General features: G+C 45.4%; 7 protein-coding genes across 7 annotated transcripts; 5 read left to right on the top strand and 2 right to left on the bottom strand.

Moving 5' to 3' along the window:
• Positions 1–5: 5 nt before the first annotated feature.
• PAAG_00557 (mannose-6-phosphate isomerase) lies at positions 6–1670 on the top strand (the record flags this gene model as incomplete). Its single annotated transcript, XM_015844059.1, has 5 exons — positions 6–36; positions 104–124; positions 199–290; positions 362–599; positions 664–1670. The coding sequence occupies 5 exons, from the start codon at positions 6–8 to the stop codon at positions 1668–1670; spliced, it is 1389 nt and encodes a 462-aa protein (XP_015700394.1).
• An 870-nt stretch (positions 1671–2540) lies between these two features.
• PAAG_00556 (alpha/beta hydrolase fold protein) lies at positions 2541–3966 on the top strand (the record flags this gene model as incomplete). Its single annotated transcript, XM_002797971.1, has 4 exons — positions 2541–2746; positions 2858–3003; positions 3097–3680; positions 3829–3966. The coding sequence occupies 4 exons, from the start codon at positions 2541–2543 to the stop codon at positions 3964–3966; spliced, it is 1074 nt and encodes a 357-aa protein (XP_002798017.1).
• Positions 3967–4575: 609 nt separating this feature from the next.
• On the bottom strand, positions 4576–5831 carry PAAG_00555 (coatomer subunit epsilon; the record flags this gene model as incomplete). Its single annotated transcript, XM_015844058.1, has 4 exons — positions 4576–4684; positions 4794–5032; positions 5103–5238; positions 5359–5831. 4 exons carry the CDS (start codon positions 5829–5831, stop codon positions 4576–4578), a joined length of 957 nt encoding a protein of 318 aa, XP_015700393.1.
• A 453-nt stretch (positions 5832–6284) lies between these two features.
• PAAG_00554 (hypothetical protein) lies at positions 6285–7895 on the bottom strand (the record flags this gene model as incomplete). The annotated part of the gene is made up of 3 exons (XM_002797969.2): positions 6285–6577; positions 6647–6888; positions 6973–7895. 3 exons carry the CDS (start codon positions 7893–7895, stop codon positions 6285–6287), a joined length of 1458 nt encoding a protein of 485 aa, XP_002798015.2.
• A 3537-nt stretch (positions 7896–11432) lies between these two features.
• PAAG_00553 (hypothetical protein) lies at positions 11433–11732 on the top strand (the record flags this gene model as incomplete). Its single annotated transcript, XM_015844057.1, has 1 exon — positions 11433–11732. One exon carries the CDS (start codon positions 11433–11435, stop codon positions 11730–11732), a length of 300 nt encoding a protein of 99 aa, XP_015700392.1.
• A 2397-nt stretch (positions 11733–14129) lies between these two features.
• On the top strand, positions 14130–14426 carry PAAG_11126 (hypothetical protein; the record flags this gene model as incomplete). Its single annotated transcript, XM_015846828.1, has 2 exons — positions 14130–14319; positions 14401–14426. 2 exons carry the CDS (start codon positions 14130–14132, stop codon positions 14424–14426), a joined length of 216 nt encoding a protein of 71 aa, XP_015703632.1.
• Positions 14427–17005: 2579 nt separating this feature from the next.
• PAAG_00552 (lysine-specific permease) lies at positions 17006–18976 on the top strand (the record flags this gene model as incomplete). The annotated part of the gene is made up of 5 exons (XM_002797967.2): positions 17006–17151; positions 17234–17381; positions 17438–17545; positions 17640–18397; positions 18466–18976. The coding sequence occupies 5 exons, from the start codon at positions 17006–17008 to the stop codon at positions 18974–18976; spliced, it is 1671 nt and encodes a 556-aa protein (XP_002798013.1).
• Between the last annotated feature and the right edge of the window lie 1219 nt (positions 18977–20195).

Genomic DNA, 20195 nt, shown 5'->3' with positions numbered 1-20195 from the left:
TCACGATGCAAGTGCCCATCTTCCGGCTGCAATGCGGTGAGTTTGATGTTGGCTTGCTATCCCGAACCGTTGTCGGTTACTGATGTAGTTCTTTGTTAAATAGACGTAAATAGCTACGATTGGGGTGTGTTCGCCATTTTTACCTCCATTGGCACTTAACTCTACCTCTCCGTCAAACATGATGCTGATTTCGACCAGGAAAGATCGGTGAAGAATCTGCTGCGGCAAGATACGCGGCTGCAACCCCTTCAACCGACTTTTCTATTCAAAATGACAAACCATACGCAGAGGTATATTTCCTTCTTCTTCGATCACTCACAATTGCTGGTTTCATACTAACTAACTGTTTGGCTCATGTTAGCTATGGATGGGCACTCACCATTCTCTCCCGTCCAAAGACCTTCAAACCAAAAGGACTTTGCTCGACCTGGTGCAGAATAACCCAGAACTGATGTCACAAGAAATTATGACCCGGTATGGAGGGAAATTACCATTCCTGTTCAAAGTCCTTTCCATTCAGAAAGCTCTTTCAATCCAAGCACACCCAAACAAACATCTGGCAGCTGTTCTTCACTTGAGGGATCCGCGCAACTATCCAGGTTAGTCGCTCGATGGGGAAAATGAAAGTTACTGCCGATAATATCGATTAATGTTCCCTATCAGATGATAATCACAAACCGGAAATGACTATTGCTATCACCCCTTTCGAGGGCTTGTGTGGCTTCCGTCCTTTGGTTGAAATTGTTCACTTCCTGCGTGTCCTAGAACCACTCAGAGAGCTTGTTGGATCAGAGGCTACGGAAGCCTTTGAGAAGGTGGTTAGTGGTCAAGAGCAGCCTGAGGATCCTGCCTCCACAGAGAAGAACAAAGCGGCTCTAAAAACTTTATTTACCAAGTTGATGACCTCTACCCCAGAGGCGATTTCTTCGGCTGCGGAGAAACTAATATCTACTGCCAAAGCCTCCCCAAGCACATTCGCCATGTCGGAATCCAACCCCTCAACCAATCCTTCCAACCCAGAGGAGATAGCAGCAGTAGCCATCCGCCTAAATGAGCAGTTCCCCAACGATATCGGACTATTCGTCTTTTTTTTCCTCAACTTCGTTAAACTGTCTCCAGGCGAAGCCATGTTTCTTAAGGCAGATGATATCCACGCATACATTTCCGGCGATATTATCGAGTGCATGGCCTCCTCTGACAACGTTGTTCGAGCCGGCTTTACTCCCAAGTTCAAAGACGTCTCCACGCTGACCGATATGCTCACATACAATTATGCACCCATCCAAGAGCAAAAAATGGAGCCAACAGATTACCCCTACGCGACGTTGAATTCAATCGCGTACTTGAGCGGCTCATCCTCCTTGCTATATGATCCACCAATTGAAGAGTTTGCTGTTGTCAAGACGGATTTGAGACGTCGTGGTGCTAAGGCTACATTTGACCCGATCAATGGTCCCAGTATCTTCATTTGTACGAGCGGCCAAGGGAACATAAGTGTAGGGCCAGGAAAGACTGAAGAGGCCAAGGCGGGCTATGTGTTTTTTGTTGGGGCTAGAGCTGAATGCGTGATTGAGAGCACTGCACCGGAGGATAATGAAGTGCCCTTCACTACTTTCAGAGCATTTTGTGAACTGGACCGTTCTGAAGATGTAATCAATGGACATCTGTAAGGCCGGAGGGACAATTTTTGGAGTGTTTCTTTCTTTAATTTTCTTTCTTTCTCTTTCTCTTTCTTTTTTTCTTTCTTTTTTTCTATTTTTTATTTTTATTTTTATTTATTTATTATTATTTTTTGATATTCCCTCATTTTATTTCAATGTTTGCGTTTGAGGAAGAATCCATGAATTTGTTGTCATGTTAGGGTGATGCTACACACTACCCTAAAATACTCGACCAATGAAGCTCTGCCCTTGATTGCTTCGATACGTGATCCGTTCAAACAGGACTAGCTCTTAAAACTTCATTTGACTTTGGATGGCTCGCGACGCTACTTGGTGGACTCCGACTAGCTCTGACGTCTAAAAGACGTCTAAAGAGATAAACCGAGGAAGACCGGTAGCAATGTGGGAAATTGATGCTATACAGCGATTGCTGCTGTCAAATACCCCATCTGCCAAGCAAGAGGGGGTTTGTCTACCTCGCTACAACACCAGAGACTATGCTGTCAAGTCAAGCTAGCGCTCGGTCAACGAATATCTAGATACCCGAAAACAAGAATGGCATGCATCCTTGCGCTCTCAAATATAGAGACGAATATTCTCTTCTGCTTGCATCCTTTTGTTCATCTCTCAATTTTTATTGTTTGCAATCTGGGTTATTTTGTCCATGTTTCGATAAGCTACAAATTGATAGTTTCTGGAACTCGAATACGGATTTCAGCAGCTCGATTTTTCACGTGTTTTCAATACTGGTTCTCTGCTTGGATTTTGTGTCTAGTTGCACAACCTTGGAAGCTTGAAAAAGTGAACGGTATCAAGAGAAATCAGTGGTAGTTAACTCGATTAAACCAAATTCATACTCTTGGATTAGAAGCTCAAATCATGGCTCCTACTAGTTTCCCTCCCAAACTCAGTGTCCTTGAGAAACTGGACCTGGTCCCAGCAAACCTCTCCCTGATCGCCAGTGCAATCTATGCAGCGATTACTGGCCTAGTTCGTGGTCAGAGCGGCCACAGGTATTACCGCAAGCATATCAACCACGCTGTTATACGGAGGGCGATTAGCCGGTTCTCAACACGGCAGAGTCAGTAAGTGACATCGAGCTTTTATACAAGCGAACCCGTAAACACAATTTAACGGGTATCCCTCCCGAATTTATCGTAAGCGATTTTCAATTGACACATTGCGGCATGGAAAAGAGCACTTAACCCTGCGACAAATCAAGCGTACGAAAACTTTGCTAAGGCGAAAGGGTTCACGCCGCAAACTGTTGCTCTTGACCATGAGGCGGAGGGCCATTGGATCGGCAATAAAGATGCAAAGAATGTACTGGTTTACTACCATGGTATACCTACCCCCTCAGACCTCAGAGAGCTCGCTCCTCCTCGATTACTACAAAATCGGATACTAATCACATCCACTTTTCTTACACATATAGGAGGCGGTTTTGCATCTCCCGCAAATCCCGGATTTTTCCAGTTCCAATCCAACATCCTGGACAAACTGACTGCAGCGGGAAAAGACATCGCCATCTTCTTCGTCACATACACCCTGACCCCGCACGCTGTCTATCCCACCCAACTACGACAAGCTGTTGGTGCACTCCGCTACATAGTCGAAAAGACCGGTCGTAGCCCTGAAAATGTCTTTATCGCTGGCGACTCAGCTGGCGGCAATCTTACCCTAGGCATCCTTTCCCATCTCTCCCACCCACACAAGGCGATTGAACCGCTGGAGCTTTCGGAGCCGCTGGCTGGCGCTGTGCCGATTTCGCCGTGGGTCTCGTTTTCTTTGAATTATGCCTCTGTCAAGGAGAATCAGAATAAGGATATCCTTGCGATCTCGGCGCTGGAGAGATGGTCGTCTTATTACATTGCTGGGTCGGAGTCGGATAATTACCTGGAACCGCTTCGAGCGCCGGCGGATTGGTGGAAGGACCTTAAGGTCAGGGATATGTTGATTTTGACTGGTTCGGATGATTTGTTCCGTTCCCCTGTCGAGGAGTTCGCCGAGAAGTTAAAGGTTTGTTTTCGTCCTCTTCCTCTCTTTTCTTTGACTTTTAGAGATACCCTTGCGTATTTTGTAAGAGGCATTGTCTTGTTTTATACCCCCATACGATTTATTTTCTGTCTGAAAGTCTAATATCCAATTTTCTACTATCTGATTTTAGTCTGGATTCCCTGACACGACGTTTTTTGTGGGCAAGGATGAATGTCATGATGCACCCATCGTAGCTTTGATGTTAGGTGATCAAACCGAAACAGAACAGGGAAAGGCATACTTCTCGTTTTTCTCGTCGAGACTTTGAGAGGGTCATTATAAAGAGGTGATGGAAGTTCTAATCATGTTCGCGGATACAGCTAAATAATAACGAAGTTTTAATATGTGGGGCATTATCGTGGTTTTCTTGAATTTGAATCCTGTTTCGCTATGTGTATGTGACGCAGATGCTGCATGTATACAATAATTGTTTGCAATCCTATTGACGTTTCCTAAATCCTTCTCCGTTCATCTTCGACGTTCCATTACTACGGGTGTGGGCAGATTCAATGGTTCAAATACCATGTGCTTTGAAGGTAATAAAAAGATGGTGTATCTGATACAGACGTTGAGCGAAACTTTGGCAAGTAGCTAAAATAACGCACAACTTTACTTCCGTCACAGTGCGACGAAAATGGCCATGCTCACACGAGCTGAAAGACCAGCATCATCGTTTGCTAGTTTGAAGGTGCGTTTGTTCGTCTATTTTTGAACGGCATGGACATGGCTAACTACATAAATTAAACAGAAATATAGAAATAAAACTCTGGGATAAAGGTCTAACCAACTGGCAGTGCATTACCTCTTTGACAGTGGCAGTGCAGAAATTGAAAGGGCAGGGATATTGAAGAAAAATGAAGGGGTTAACGAAGATGGGCTATGATGACACCTTTGCGGCATATTTTGACGCGCCGGCATCGAAAAATGCGCTCTTCTCAGCTAGATTGGTAAGGAATGGATGGTCTGGTTGTACCTTTTGAAGGGATCTGCAAAAACAATTGGAGTAAATCAAGTTTAGTTAGCTTAAGTTTCATAGAATTCTGTCATGTTTTATCTGGATTCAACACAAGCTCAAAAACGTGCGAGAGCACTTACGAGGTGAGCTCAGTCGCGTCCTTTCCACTCAATACATTCAGGACAATCAAATTCGCGATCGTCTGAACATCATTGGGGTATCTTTCCAGAGCCGATTGAAGGGCGACTTCAGCCTCGGGTAAACGGCCTAGGTGTAGTTCTGAAACGGCTTGGCCAACAATTGAGATGGGAGACGAAGTATTGGGATTGGAGGCAAGTTCTTCATAAACATAGAATGCGGATTGGTATTTCTCACCACCCTGTGGTTGTTGTATGGTTGGTTAGCAGGACTGTTTGGACGGTTCGAGGTTCCGCGGAAATTGAACATACCACTCTCAGGCCTATCCATGACTCAGCCAAGTTGACAAGTAATGAATCTTGAGCCCATCGTCGTGCAGCCTGGATTTCCTTCAGGGCGAGATCAGTGCGGTTTTGTTGGAGGTGGATTTGGACAGTTAGGGCGACGCTGAAAGTTAAAGACGTTGGAATTAGCATGGTTATTCAGACAGGCAGGAGCACACTCTTCTGCAATAACAAAGGTATCGTATAGTCATAGCCATGAAAGGCAGCTATGCAGTCCACTCACGCTTCAAGATTTCCCTGATGTTTCGACAACAGCGACAATGCCTCCTCGCTTTTCCCTTGTGCTTGTAGCACCGTCCCTATAAGAACCTGAGTAGTGGCATTTTCTGAATTCTTTGCTACCAGCTCCTCCGCGCCCTTAAGTGCGACTGCTTCGTCTCCCGCTGTCTGTAGTGCCAGCACCTTGACAGCGGCTAGATCAGGGACATCTTCCTCCCCTTCCACCTCCGCAAGGACATCGTCTGTTTGTCCAAGGGCAATTTTTGCACGGAGCTTGAGAACGCGAGCGGTGAGAGTGTTTTCAGGAGAGAAGGTGGAAGAATCAAAGTCGATGACCACTTGATATTGGCCCTGGTGAAAGGCGTTGTGGATGTTCAGGAGCTCTGGAGGGTTCAAGGTGTCAGTGTTCGCCATGTCGAACGAAAATGGGGATGGGATTGGAACTGATTCACCTCCTTCAGTCGAGAATGGATCCATTGTTGTTATGCGATTCGCTTATAATATAAATCCAGTTGGGTTAAGTGTGGGCGTTGAGTAACTCTCTACAATAACCACTGATCAGTTTTAAGTCGCAAAGCTGTCCAAGAGCATGGGGCCGATATAGGCAGGAAGACCGAGATAAAACCGAACAGGTCAGGTATGGCGCGTCTGACTAATCGCCTCTCCAGACGTCACTTCAAAACCGTCATTCAAATGACTGAAATTTCTTTTATCTTCGGCCTTCAAGTCGAATACAAGTACGCGAAACACTTGGGATTTCCAGATTATTAGACACTAAGTGTATACAGGCACTTTCCAAAAACAGATGTCCTAACAATTTTAACTGCAACGGGGTATACATTTCGTTCCCATATTCAAAATTCAAAATCAGCTCCTCCAAATCAAAAAGGAAACAACAAAATTCCCGAATAAACACATCATGAAATTAAATCATTGGAAAATAGTAAGGCAACTTCCTGTCTCCATGTTTTTCAAACTTATGATTCGTGGTCGTTTAAAGGATCTCCAGCACCCGCGTTCTCGAATTTTGTCATGACAATCCGGATTCTCAGCTCTTCCAAGGGTCCATTCAAGATTAGTGAGGGAATCCACCAAGAAGTGGTATGCGACGCGAGTTTCTGTGCCCGTATACGGATCCAGACTGGTGGCGCGAGGTATTTTATCCTTTCTCATATTCCTCAGTATTGTCCAATGGTGTCGTGTTCCTCCTGGTGCCAGCGGATCTAGTGGTTTATAACAGCGCTTTCAATCTAATTGTTTTAGTTTCCTGAGATGAATCGGGGCATACTTACAAATTTTGTGTTCCGCTAGCAATACGGTGTCCGAATTTAGGCCAAAAATAACAAAAACAAAACAAAATAGGAAAAAGAAACATATGACAACCCCCATTGCAACAGAAACATTGGTAACATTTGAGAGTACAACATAGGGGCATCGAAGAGATTGGGTTTTGCCTATTGGAATTGAACGTCTTGAGGGACTGGCAGAATTCTTCCGCACCTTGATGGTGTTGGAGGTTGTAACTCGATTCCGTCTATAACATGAGAAAAGAATCAATATCAGCAACCTATACCAGATAACAGCATTTTGCAATAATGAGGACCAAACTCACCAAAACTCTGGTTCAGGATCTTCCCAGCTCACTGGTTGTTCGATGTATTCGAATTCTTCCCAATATTCGAGCGTTTCATCTATGACTACTCTTGATAGCTCTGGAGCCACGGTCCTTGGCTGGTACATCAGAGAATGTTCGTTAAGGGTTCTACGGGATCCATATGCTGGCCCCTCATATGTTTCACTGCCCGCGGGCTGGTGAACTTCGAACTCATTCATTATGTGGGGAGGATGGGGAAGATCCCTTGGCGTATCTGCGGTGTTATTTGGAACATTTGGCAACCAATAATTAGAAGGCCCTCCCGTTTCATAGTCGGTCGGCCTACTCGTGAAATTGTGCAATGCCAAATGCGGATGTGGCGAGGGCATTTCCCCATTGCCGGGGTCAATCGGGCATTCCACCGGTGTAGTGACATTGGAGTGTAAACCGATACCATTCTCCATCAGGTGATTTTCGAAATCGTGTATCATTGCGCGAACAGATGGCGACTCCCTATCCGAAGACTTGAGGTCAAATATAATATCTTCTAGGATATATCCACTCAACGTCAAATTCGTTTCTCCGCGCTCGAGGCGAACTCTGATGTCTCCCAGCACGATCCGAAAAGGTGTTAAGATGCGATCGGAGTCGGGTTCGTCGGGGTGAAAGTCCCATTCGTCAAGCTCCCCGTTCCGGAGAGGTGTCCCGTTCTGGAGAGGTGTGGCGCTCCGGTTTGTTCTAGAACTGAAGGCGAGAATGGTGTTGAGGAGATTGCGACCATCGGGGCCTCGGAAGGAAGGCGGAGCTGAACCCTGAAGCGTGTTCATGCTGGGGTCTGAGCCGTTGGGGGCGCTACCTCCGCTATTCTCGGAAAAGATGGGAGGGCTACATGGTGGCGTTGTGTTGTACATCACTGCCTTCCCTTTCGAGTTGCTTTGGTTTCCCATCGCTGCTGTTATTCCTGGTTTATCCAAGGGGGAAGCTTTTCACGAGAATCAGGGCGGAAAGGATGCAAGCAAAGGTTGGCTAGGCGCTCACACTGTCGAACAAATATGGAAAAGTATATGCTTGTTAAGTATCAAGGATCTGATATCGGGCTTTACTACATCCGCAGATGTAAAGAATAAGGGATATTATTTGAAAATTATCAGAGTGGAATTGGTTTCATCACGATGAAATGAGATAGGAGGAGGTGAGGAGAAGCAACATGAGGGACAGAAGGTCGACGCATCTCCTTTTGCATGGAGAACTGGCTCCAACATTAAAAGACCTCAGCAGGAAAATACGCTCTGTGGGGATTCAAAAATGACGCCATGTTTGTTCTGCATGGAATGGCTCAGCGAATCTGAGTTTAGCGTCTTCTAGAATGGAAGGCACAACTCTCTCAAGATCTAGCGGTGATGGGAAGGGGCCGCTCCGGGACACGGTAAAGAGCATACTAGGGGCCTCTGCGGCCTATTGCAGAATCAGCAGGGCCACTCATAGCCTGGTGATATTCCCGAAGCCTCGAGATCAAGGCCGTGCTTCCTATCTGAGCTTTGGACTTAAGTCCGCTAATCGATTCTTTCTTTTAAAACCTGTTTACACATTCAATATTCACCCGCTTCTTATCATTTGTCGAACGAAGATAACTTTGAGGAGCTGCCACGTCTCTACGTTTATTGAAAGCTGCTAAGATCTATCCTTTTTTAAAAATGAAAAAAAAAAAAAAAAAAAAAAATTCATATATCTACGGACCACTCTTTTGCCGCAGTTTAACCCCTAACATTACGGGTGTTGATGTGAATTTAAGATCTTGGTGCTACGAAACCCTCTGGGAGAGGGACACTACCTCCGTTTTCAAAGATTTGGTCCGCTTTGTCTGCTTCATCTTCCGGAGTATGAAATGCCCCGCTGCGGGTTCACAAGGCGTTGCTTGGGTTTGTCAGCTCACAGCGGGAACAATACAAAGAGTGAGTTGCGTGGCTATACATGTTCCGACCCAACTTCGCCCACCCCAATATATAATTTAAGTTGCCTCTGGTATGTTTAGTAGAACACAATGTTTGATAAGGGATTGTCTGAGCAGGGGACACGCCTAGGAGAAGAGAGAAAGGCTATATGTGCTGCTTCGTACCTGGTTCTCTGAAATATGAACTTCAGACCGTGTTCAAGCTGAACCCCAAAAAGCAGCAGTATCCCTTATTTTCAAGGAGGATTTGGCTACAAAGAGCGAGAGCCAAAAGCTCAATAAGAGCGGTAGTCCAACCTGGAATTTAGGAGAGCCTTATTTAATCTGGAGTAAAACTGATCCACGCTGCTACCTGCAGACAGCTAAGTTCCGTTGTCAAAACCGGTCAAGAAATCAACAATATTAAGCTTTTCTTGGAACCATAGAACCGAAGGACATTACTAGTTAACTAACTAGTTAACTACTCCACAACTTAAGGTTTACGTCAGCGCCATAGTTAGATTTGACGTCAGCTAGTAACAATCGTACCCTCTCAATGCGGCTTTACGATATCTCTGACACCACAAATGTGCTGAAAATGTCTTCTCTTGCTTAAAATTTCCAATTGCTTTTATTGGGGTTTTTTTCTGTCTTGTAAGCTGCAACTAGGCTGAAGTGCCTGCATAGGTTGGATCGGACACCCCCATACAATCAAGGTACACAGCATATGGGAACTACGGGTCCCTCTTACACAAACGCTCATTTTCAGTCCTTCGCTGAAAAAGCCAGCCAGATGATAATCCCCAAGTGGGTGTAAAGCGCTGGAAAGAGTAGCAATGACAAAAATGCAGATAATGAAAGAGACAGGCCTCCGATTAAATGCTAAACTCTTCCAACCAACTTGATCCATCATACTCTTCTTTGGTAGTGATGATGGAACAGAGCCAATGAAGAACTTTTGGAAATAAGAAAGGAGTGCGAGTTTGTTATCAGATTTTGGCAGACTGTAAAGGGGGAGCTTATCACTAACACACCGATAAAGGTTCACACTCTTCACAACTTCGAAACATCACTTGCTAACCAAATTGACAGCATTCATTAACGTATGACTCAAAATTACACAGGAGTGCTGGTCCACTTGCAATGGTATCGGTATAGTAGTGCTATGACATAGATATATTGGGAGATATGCCGACAACACAACTTTCCCGCGCAAATACGGTGAGAAAGAAAGCACTTGGGGCATACACGAAGAACTTTGTTTCCGAGACAGAACATCAGGATTCTGCTTCGTCCGACCCGTCTCTTTCTCCTTTTCGGGTTGTGACTGTGAGCAACCCGGTTGGTGGTTGCTGGAATGGAAACATCTTTCGGAAAGACAATTCTGTGGTGGTGTCGAAGAGGGACATAGAATGTTAACTAGGATGTATCTTCAGTTCCATGTAGACGTATGGGTCAATCAAGGAGCGGACGAACTCTCGTATCATTCCTGGGAGCAGAAAGGCAGACACCCAGTTTGAGCTCATCTGATGATATGTGTGATATGTCCCCTGAGCCTTATGTGTTGTATGGCAGATATGATGGCAGTGTGATCAGATGTGATTATAAATGAAGTATTCAGATATGCCATCTTCACTGATTGAATGAAGTGTCACACCCTCATTCTGCTTCCATTCGATTGGCTCCCTAATATGCCTTTTGGGAGAAGTCAGCAAAGGAGCTGTATTGCTACCAACATATAATTCGGTGAAGCCTCACTACGGTCCAACAGTGGTGCGTTGAGGGGCCCGCTCTGGCAACCGACCTGTTAACTTCAGATTATGTTGGTTGATGTGGGAGTTCCGGATATCAAGTGGTTCATCGGGGAAGGCTCATTGGAATTTGAGTCTGATAGTTGTGTTGAGTTGGATAGAGGATTTGGAGAATAGTCACCTCTCGCTGAGTTCCATGGCTGTTGTGTGCGAGGCTCTTATTCTCATCCTGGCCCTAAACACCTTTTTGGCCATAAAGCTGAACCTATGCAACAACTCCCCTTATTCCAGAGCGTATTGCGACAGGGTGCTCTCATGTCGTATACGTCAGCCTGCTCTATGTAGGGATCCATGAGAAATGGCTCAAGGGAGAGTCGTTCCGACAGCAGACTGTTGCTAATGGATGTTATCGAACACTCTTATCTCTGCTAAGATTTTGATTGCCACTCGCAGCACCTCCTTTAGAAACCCAATTCGCACTTCGGATGGGCATTAGCTGCAGTTATAGATCATCTCTCTCTGTTTGATCTTAAATCACCTGCGTGCCGGGAGGAGATTGCCGCCCCACAATTATCGAGTCCATCTGCATTTACCCCACGGTTTCCGTTTCTGACCGACGATTCCCTTATGCTGGAATCCCCCAGGGATTTCTCTAGACCGTGTTTCTCTCCTGCAACAGCAGAGTCTCTTCCAACTGCAGTCTTTGGTACCCTGGCACTGGTTGAACCAAAAGACAATTGCCCTTCCTTCATTCTTCCTGGTATACCTCTGATAAGGCCTCTACATCGTGGAAAACCCCAAAAATGTCAAATGTGATTTCTCTCTGCAAATCTCTGACTGGTGGTTTGGAAAAGGCCGATGTATTATTGCTTAAGTTGATATCGAAAAATGTACTGTACTATGGGATCTACCAACCACATTGCAATTTGGGCTACTGTTCGCCAAAAAGTAGTGAGGACGATATTGATAGAGCACTCCGCAGTCGCATGGCATCTACACAGTATATGGATAATACTCCAATAGATCCATTTGCCGAAGGAACCCTGATGACAATTGCGGGGAAGATTGGGAGAACATATCCATGCGTTTTTATCTTTCAGTAAAGATGATAAGGTAAAATGAAGGGCCAATGGACAAGGGAGGGATATAATGCTATGCCAAAAATGCAATGTTTTGGGGATGATTCCAAAGCATGTTGGTGGGGTTGCAATGGATATTTGTAACCGAAATAAACAGTTACTCAAGCGGGAAAGCCTGTGGATGGACTTGGTTGACCGCTAGGAATATGATGACAGAAAGTGCTAGATGACACTGCAAGATAAGTTATAAAGTATGTAAGTTATCTACATACCAAGCAGGATAATGGGATCGGTATCGGGAGTTAAGCATGATACACGGATCACATGTAGATGACGTTGGAGGGTCATGAATTGCTCCTGGATTCCTTGCCGTCGATAAATTTCCGGCAAGAGTGGGGAAATCAAGGATTATGAAAGGCAAGGGGAAAACAAGGGGGGGTTGCTTCTCACCACATCTCTAATGTATGGATCCTAGAGTTAAGCGAGAGTCAGTATTTTCCATTCATCAGGGTGTCAATTGTGATGTAAAAGGCAGATTTCTCCTTTATTATAGTGCCAAGATCGGGTTAACAACGGCGAAGCGGTGGTGGATTTTGTTTTCATAGCCATCTTCCAAGGTCTATGTGCAATTCAATATTCCTTAAATCACGCCTTTCACCTTGATAAATCGGGTAAATCCGCTTCATAAGCCAAGGCGAACCACTCCACAATTTTTTTTTTTTTTTTTTTTTTTTTTTTCCCAGTTCGACAAGAAATCCCTCTCAAGCACTCCGTACTCCGTTATGTTACTTCAACCGGCGGGCTTTTATTCATGCGTGTCAGAACAAGGCGCCAAAGATCAGCTTCTAAACTTCGCTCAGCAAGACATTAGCAGCCTTAAATAGTAGAGTTACTTGAGAGTGTTTTCTGATGAATCTCGCTGACATTTTCGGGCCACGTCAGGAATCCCCCCCGGCTGATCGATAGGTTTCGAGGGTAGAGAACCCACAAGGAGCTAAGATGGGGTTAAATGGTTGTGTGGATCAGGAGCACTACCCCGGATTTCTCGCCTAAACTCCAGGCTTGGGGAAGCACCTGTTGGGCGTCGGGTTAGGAAATGACAGGCACTCATCTCACAATCTACACAACCTTAGGAATCCCGATTTGGCGCAGGCGAGTGTTATGAGATAGACAACTCCCTGAGAAAGCTTATTCGCAAAAATGTGCATTCAGTCTGCTTTGCCATAGAAACCATTAACTCACTACCGATTGGAGCCGCCAATCGTAAGGCCAACAGCTCAGAATCAAGACAATAATAATAGAGTTTGACGATCCCATCTGTGTTTCGGGGCGATGTTACCCTCCTGGACTGTCGAGAAACCCTCGTATCCAGCGGAAAGGCAAAAATATATCGATCTGACTCTCGTGGTCCAGTGGAATCTTGAGGCCATGATTTCTGGCCTGTTCCGCCCCACTCGAAATTCTCCTCTCTTTGGGGAGAATATATTGACGCGACATGTAGGAATCCACCGAGTGATGAGCCAATTAACTACCTCGCATTGCACAACTTTCATGATAGCGGGTTGGTAAAGGAATAATAAACGGACGGAAGCGTTTGATTCCACGCCATGTGGTATTCGCATCGTCACATGCTAGAAAGTGAGAGCATTCGGTATCAGGGTGCGCACAGCAAATTTTTTTTTTTTTTCTCGTCGTGCGTAGGAAAATTCCTCAAACGGCTAACTTATCCATGTGTTCATTTTCCTGAAACGCTGACAGTTAGCTGTGGCAGAGTGCCAAACCAACCCAAATTTTGGCGCAATGTCAACCCTCGAAGTCGGATCCTATATCCTAACCACGGAGCTGTCCAGAACTATGAAATACCAGAATGGCTATAGGCTAATCTGACAGTTGGATGATTATCACGCCCTCTTTTCTCTTCAATAAAACTGCTGCCCCAAAAGCCAATGATACCTCATCAACCCGAAAAGACATTCACCTCGACGAGCTATTCTCCACACGGAACTCGACGAATAAAGTGCCTCCAGGGCCTGATCCTTTCCAGGCACCAAGGCTTGCAACGTCAAGACATAACAAGCACATTTCAAACATAAGTTAAAGAGAGCAAAATAAATAAGCTGCACTTATGCGATCTATGAGATCAGGCCTATCATTGGATGATCTTACTTGAAGTAATGACAAGGTTTGGTGGCTAGGAATCCGGTACAGCGGCGGGGAAGACCAAAGCCGAGGGCAACTATTAAACTAACTAGTTTCTATTCGGGGATTAGCAACACCTTGATTTTTGATATCCTGAGAAACCTTGTGCCACTCAAATATTCTTCATCCAGTCTGCTCATTCCCCTTTGTGTCGCGATGCCTCGAGATCGGTCTCGGCTTCTTACATCAAGACCAACGCTTCAATGAGATTGCCAAAATATAATGGCCAAAGGTGACTCTTTCCGGCGGCAGACTCTTGACTCGGCATCCAAAGACAAGCTACTGGAAGCTGCAAACAACCGTGACACCACCATGTCTATTTTCCAGTATGCCTACTTCCTCCTCTGGCTGATGATGCAGACGTGGTCTCATGTAACCGCTCTTCAATCCAAGTACTCCCCCAAGCGCTCGTGTAAATGCGTGGCATTGCGTGTGATTGGATTTCTGGATGAAATGTTCAGGGCCAGTGCTCCTATGAAACAAACCATTCCAGGGCAAGGCATTGGAATTCATCAATAAATGACTTCCACAATTCCTGCAATTCCTACAGCTGAGGGCTTTCGGATATTGCCGAAAAGGCAGTCAAAAGCCTCGGCTATATGAAGTCTCGATCGACCCTTTCCCCAAGAGTCCAGCTGCCGCGAACGGGAAAAGTCATTCTTGAAGAATTCAGCAAGGATAGGGTTTGCTCCAACTTCAGGATCTCCACAAAATGCGAGTGCTCTGAAGCTCGTATTCGAACGCCGTATCTGATTAGAGATTTGCACATATCAATACCTCGAAGTATATTTTTCAAACTGGACGCCAAGAGTTGCCATTATTGCCAAAGATTGAGCATCCGTACTCCCAGGATGCTTCTCAAACATATCCACAAAAGTGTTTTTTCACATCAGGACTAAAATTTTGCTTCTGAATCCGTATGTGGCTTTTCACTTTCCACTTTTCGCAGCCTGGCGACCTTCGTTCCAGGACTAGATGTGCTCCACACCCCACAACTCCAAGCCTTCTAGAAAAGCTTCGCTCTCTGGCTCTCAAGAGAAACAAGCAATAGTAGCAAGAGAGTAGTGCATTCTAGCGGGGATCTAATGCTATTAGCGACCAAGACTTGACTCTAAGGTAATGATCGCTATATATCGAATTTGACCCATAATTAACATTCGTTCGCGGGAAGACCATATACAGAACAAGAATAATTCCTTCTATGGAAAGATTCTGGAAGGAGCAATAACAAGATCAACCCCACAACAAGCTGATAACGCTTGAATTTTAATCGTCTCTACGGAGAAATCTCCGCCAGTATCCGAACTATTTGCTGAACAGTCTCCTTCATGCCAAAATGCCACCATTAATGAGATGTTGGTAGAGTCGCTGTCGAAAACAACATGAGCATCAAAGCTTGGAAAGTAAAAGATCGCGAAGAATGAGACATGGTGGAGAAGTAGCCCTCCCCTCTTGTCATTATTACTTGGTGTTAGGTGGTTGCATCTGATATCACAGCGACAGAGACACAGACCTGTGATTTTCATCTATTAGCAGGAACTTAAGACAAGTGTGTTCTTCCGGATGCGGGGAACTCCAGACACTCGACAAACAGCGTGTAAACTAGCCGAATCATACTTTATTCCGCCATCCACCAGAAACTAGCAACCAACATTTTCATATCTTGTCCCTTCTGTCATTCAATTCGCAGAAAGCCAAACATGTTTAAGGTAACTCAGCGATAAACACCAAAGGATGTGTAAGGGTCGTTACTCCTACCAGGGCAGTATTTTCTGATACCTCCGGAGAGAAAATGTACCTTACTCTGATGCATTTCGATACAACCACAGATCCATCCGATCCAGGGCTATCCTTGCGATCTTCTAGCATTTGTGACAACCTAGCCAATCAATGCTGTGCCGAATTAGAAATGTCAGCAGGCATGAATGTGGATGCCATGGATGTCGATCCCTTTCATCATATTTCATTTCTCCAGCCATCAGTCACTGCTTGTAACGTTGAGGATCAGAATGATGCGCCAAGGCCCAAGCCCCCAAAAACGCCTCTGCTGAAAATATAACCGAACGATAAGGATTCGAACTCTACATGTTACATTCATCAAGACAAGAATAATAGTACAGGACACGTCGCTGCCACTGTCTGGTCTTTCGAAAAAGAGGACATGAAATAGTCCGAAGAATCATGCTTTAACCCCAGAGAGGGGGAGGTAATGGGATGATACCGACCGAGAAACAAAGGAAATACGATTGCTTCTGACATTGCTTGCATTACTTCAACTATGCTAAAAAGAAGCTTAAACAAAGAAAGAAATCATCAAAAACACTGTTCCCGTTTTCCAATAATATCTTGTCCCTCAGCTGACCCATGAGGGCAAGATCAGCCGTCGGCTTGGACTCATTCGTACACCCTCACCCGAAAGCACAAGCACACAGTGCTTCGTAAATGGGAGAGACCAGTAAGATTTAGAGCTGTGAGGCGAAAGCCCCTGCTGTATCCACGCAGGCAAAAATCCCAGATTGTCGCGTCTGATTTACCCCAAAAAAGCCAAAAAGTAACAGCCAGGTTTCGATTTTATCAGAGGTTGCTCATTTTGAAGATCTCCACCGACAAACCCTATCTAAGCAAGTCTCTCACGAGCACCCAATTTATTTCCGCCACAGAGGAACATTAGTGCCGGGCGTGTAGGGTGGCTGGAGGCAGCCCAAAAAATGCCTGTGATTTCCGTCGTCACAAGATTCACAACCCTAGGAAGTTTCATCATTATTATTACATAGCCGATATAGCATCCAGTAAGCCAAGGGGCTCGTGTAGTCGAAGAGGGGAACAACGTTGCATATCGGCTTAGCTGCCCGCAGTACAAGAGTTTGAAGTTGCACTCAGCTCATTGTTGGAGTCCTTGCATATATGAACCTGCCAGCCTCCCTTCCAGAACACTAGTGTACCCGGCCGCTCTTATCTTCCTGCGATCTCTGGTCCGGAAAGCCAAAAAACAGACGGGGTTGGGGTTTGAGAAAGTGAAATATCTCCAAGTTAATCGCCGACCACAACACGGTCTTTTCTTCTTGTAGTGGGCGAATTTCTTGCGATCACTGCCCGCAATGTCGAAAGAAGAGGCATCAGAACGGATTCCTCCTTATAACAATGTGGGAAAAGACATCGATGCCAAGGAGCTGCAGTTCAGCGAAGCTGCTGGCCTCTACGGTGATGCTGAAACTGCCGCACGTTATGGCTATGTTACTCGAGGGTATGTCGTTCCAATATCGTTCCGATAGCCACGCGAAAAATGTCAAATGTCTCTGGCTCTGTGGGCTGACGTGACCTAATAGACTGAAATCCCGACACATTCAATTCATCGCCCTGGGTGGATCTATAGGCACAGGTCTCTTCTTGGGCATTGGTCGTGCTCATGTTCAGGGTGGTCCACTCAGTATTCTTCTTGGTTATACATTGACTGGAGTTGCAATCTTCGGAATGGTAGAAGCCGCCCTCGAACTCCTCTCTGAACCTTAAGGCTGACTAGGATCTTGCAGATGATGTCTCTCGGTGAAATGGCAACATGGCTTCCCCTTCCTGGAGCTATCCCTCATTTCTGTGGCCGGTATGTTGACGAAGCTATGGGATTTGCTGTCGGCTGGAATGTACGTTGCACTCCTTGAATGAAAATTTAAATAAAGAGAAGAACGGGACACGGGAATTATAGCGGACAGCTCAAATACTGATTCAGTTAAATAGACTTGGTATCAATGCGCCATCACTATCTGTGTTGAAATCGCCGCCGCCGCCCTTCTTATTGAATTCTGGCCAGGCGCAAAGGGAATTAACGTCGGAGCGTGGATCGCACTAGTTTGGGTGCTCATTATGTTTCTGAACGTCTTCGCTGTGGCCATCTATGGTGAGGCGGAGTTCATCTTTGCAAGTATCAAGATTGTCACCATTGTCGGCCTCCTTATCCTGTCGCTTATTATTGATCTTGGGGGTGGTCCCGATCATGACCGACGAGGATTCCGGTACTGGAAAAATCCTGGTGCAATGAATGAGTATGTTGCAAAAGGTGACAAAGGCCGATTCCTTGGTTTCTTCTCGACATTGGTGAATGCTGCATTCTCGTACGGAGGAGTAGAAATGGTTGCTTCTGCGGCTGGTGAGGCAGCAAATCCACGACGAAACATCCCTAAAGCTATCCGGAGAGTCTTTTGGCGTATTCTTGCCTTTTATGTCTTGGGATCTCTTGCCATCGGAATGCTAGTTCCATATAACGACAAAAATCTGCTGGATGCTCGAAAGACGTCGTCAAGCAACGGCGCCGCCTCTCCATGGGTCATCGCCGTTAAGAGTGCCGGAATTCCAGTCCTCCCATCCATCATCAATGCGGTTATCTTAACCTCCGCATCCTCGTCGGGTAACGCATTCTTGTACACAGGTAGTCGCTACCTCTATGCATTGGCCCAAAACGGACAAGCGCCAAAGTTTCTCCTTAAATGCACCAAACTGTAAGCAACATCGAACATCCGTAGGCCTTTTGGCCATTAGAACTTGCTGACTCTTTCTTCCCATATAGGGGTGTGCCGATTTACTGCGTCCTGATCACCGGATCCTTTGGACTTCTCACTTTCATGTCCACCAGCGCAGGCGCCAACACTGTCTTCCTCTGGTTCCAAAATCTGACCACAGTCGCTTCGCTTTTCACCTGGGTTTCCATCAGTGTCGCCTGCATTAGATTCCACCACGCAATCAAAGCACAAGGCGTGGATCGTAGTTCCATGGTCTTCCGAGCTCCCTGGCAACCAATACCCGCGTACTTTTCCTTGGTGTTTTTCTCCGTCATCATCGTTTTCAATGGCTTCGATGCCTTTGCGCCTGAGTTCAAAGTCCAAAGTTTTCTCACTGCCTACCTCGGGGTCCCCATTTACTTCGCACTCTACCTCTTCTGGAAGGTCTATAAGCGGACAAAATTCGTCGATCCTGCGGAAGCCGATATTTGGTCAGGCAAAGCTGCTCTGGATGCTGTGGAATGGCCTCCGGACAACCCACGTAACTTCATCGAGAAGGTGTGGTACTGGATCGCATAAATTGAGACTCGAAACACGAGGGAGAGTTCTGATAATTTATTATTTCATGTTATTGTCGGTGTTTAGTGTAGTCGAGATTGAATATACTCATGGTTGTTCGTAAACCATGTGTCAATAGCCAACAGGGTTGTACCCGCGGGAAACGGGTACACCCCTCTCTCTTATCATCCCTTGCCCGCTCTTCTATCGTTGCCTCTTTGTCATAGTTCAGTCAGATTCTCTTGCTCTCCGTAAAATATATCACACCTTGACTGGATTCTATCTCAAGCAGGGAAGCCCTTCAACTTGTTCAACTGCGTGTGTCTGTTTCACTCACCATCCATTTGCAGTTGAACTATTTGATAGGAGCATCCGACGTTTTTTCACCTTGGGACAGGGCCATGTCAACCGACAAAGCTAGGCATGTCTGCAGTGGGTTAGGGAGCATCTAACCACCCATATTGGCAACTAGGCTCGGTTGCCAGTGTTGGCGTGAGAAATAAATCATATATCGACACTGTCTCCATTCCATATGCTCCAAAGGAAGAAGAAACAAACAATCCTCCCCAAGGTCAGAGAAGGTGAATAAGCACGACGCATAGAGAAGAGAAATCCAAGGCGAAATTTTATGGTTGAAAAAGAAACATATGGAAAAAAAAAAAAAAAAAAAAAAAAAAAAAAAAAAAAAAGACAGCCTTAATGATATATATAGCAATGACCCGGTAATTAAGCCTCACTACAATAATCGATAAGTCGCCGTTTTTTCCAAGGTTGTTATAATAAATCCCCGGGTGGAGAGCCGAGAGTGTAGCGCAAGGAGAAGAAAGCATGAAAAAAGGAATGGACAGAGTATTATCATATTTCCCTAAACCGTGTAAATAGAAGACAAATTGGAGGTGCAAAAACGGATGTTCTCCGCAGGATATAGACGTCATAATATATCGGAGAATAAACACGCCCTTCGAGGTTGACGACATTCCGACGGCTCCATATTTTATTTTTTCCCCGTTGAACCTTATTGAATAAAATGGCCGGGCGTCTCTGCAGACTGCAGACTTTTGGAAAATAAATAAATTATAAAAACTAATTCAATCCAATCAAAGTGTTTCGTGTAAAATGTGCTTGCAAGTGATCCAAAATGCTTTCGAGGGTTTTATGAGAAAGCACGCAGTTTTATAGTATATTTAGTCAGGCGAAAGCGTACCACAGGAAACGAGCAGATGTTTTTATACGAGGTGGG

Source organism: Paracoccidioides lutzii, assembly GCF_000150705.2.
Source record: "Paracoccidioides lutzii Pb01 unplaced genomic scaffold supercont2.1, whole genome shotgun sequence".
NCBI classification, from domain to species: Eukaryota; Fungi; Ascomycota; class Eurotiomycetes; order Onygenales; family Ajellomycetaceae; genus Paracoccidioides; species Paracoccidioides lutzii.
Note: the sequence above shows the minus strand (reverse complement) of the source record. Positions and strands in the feature narration are given on the sequence as shown.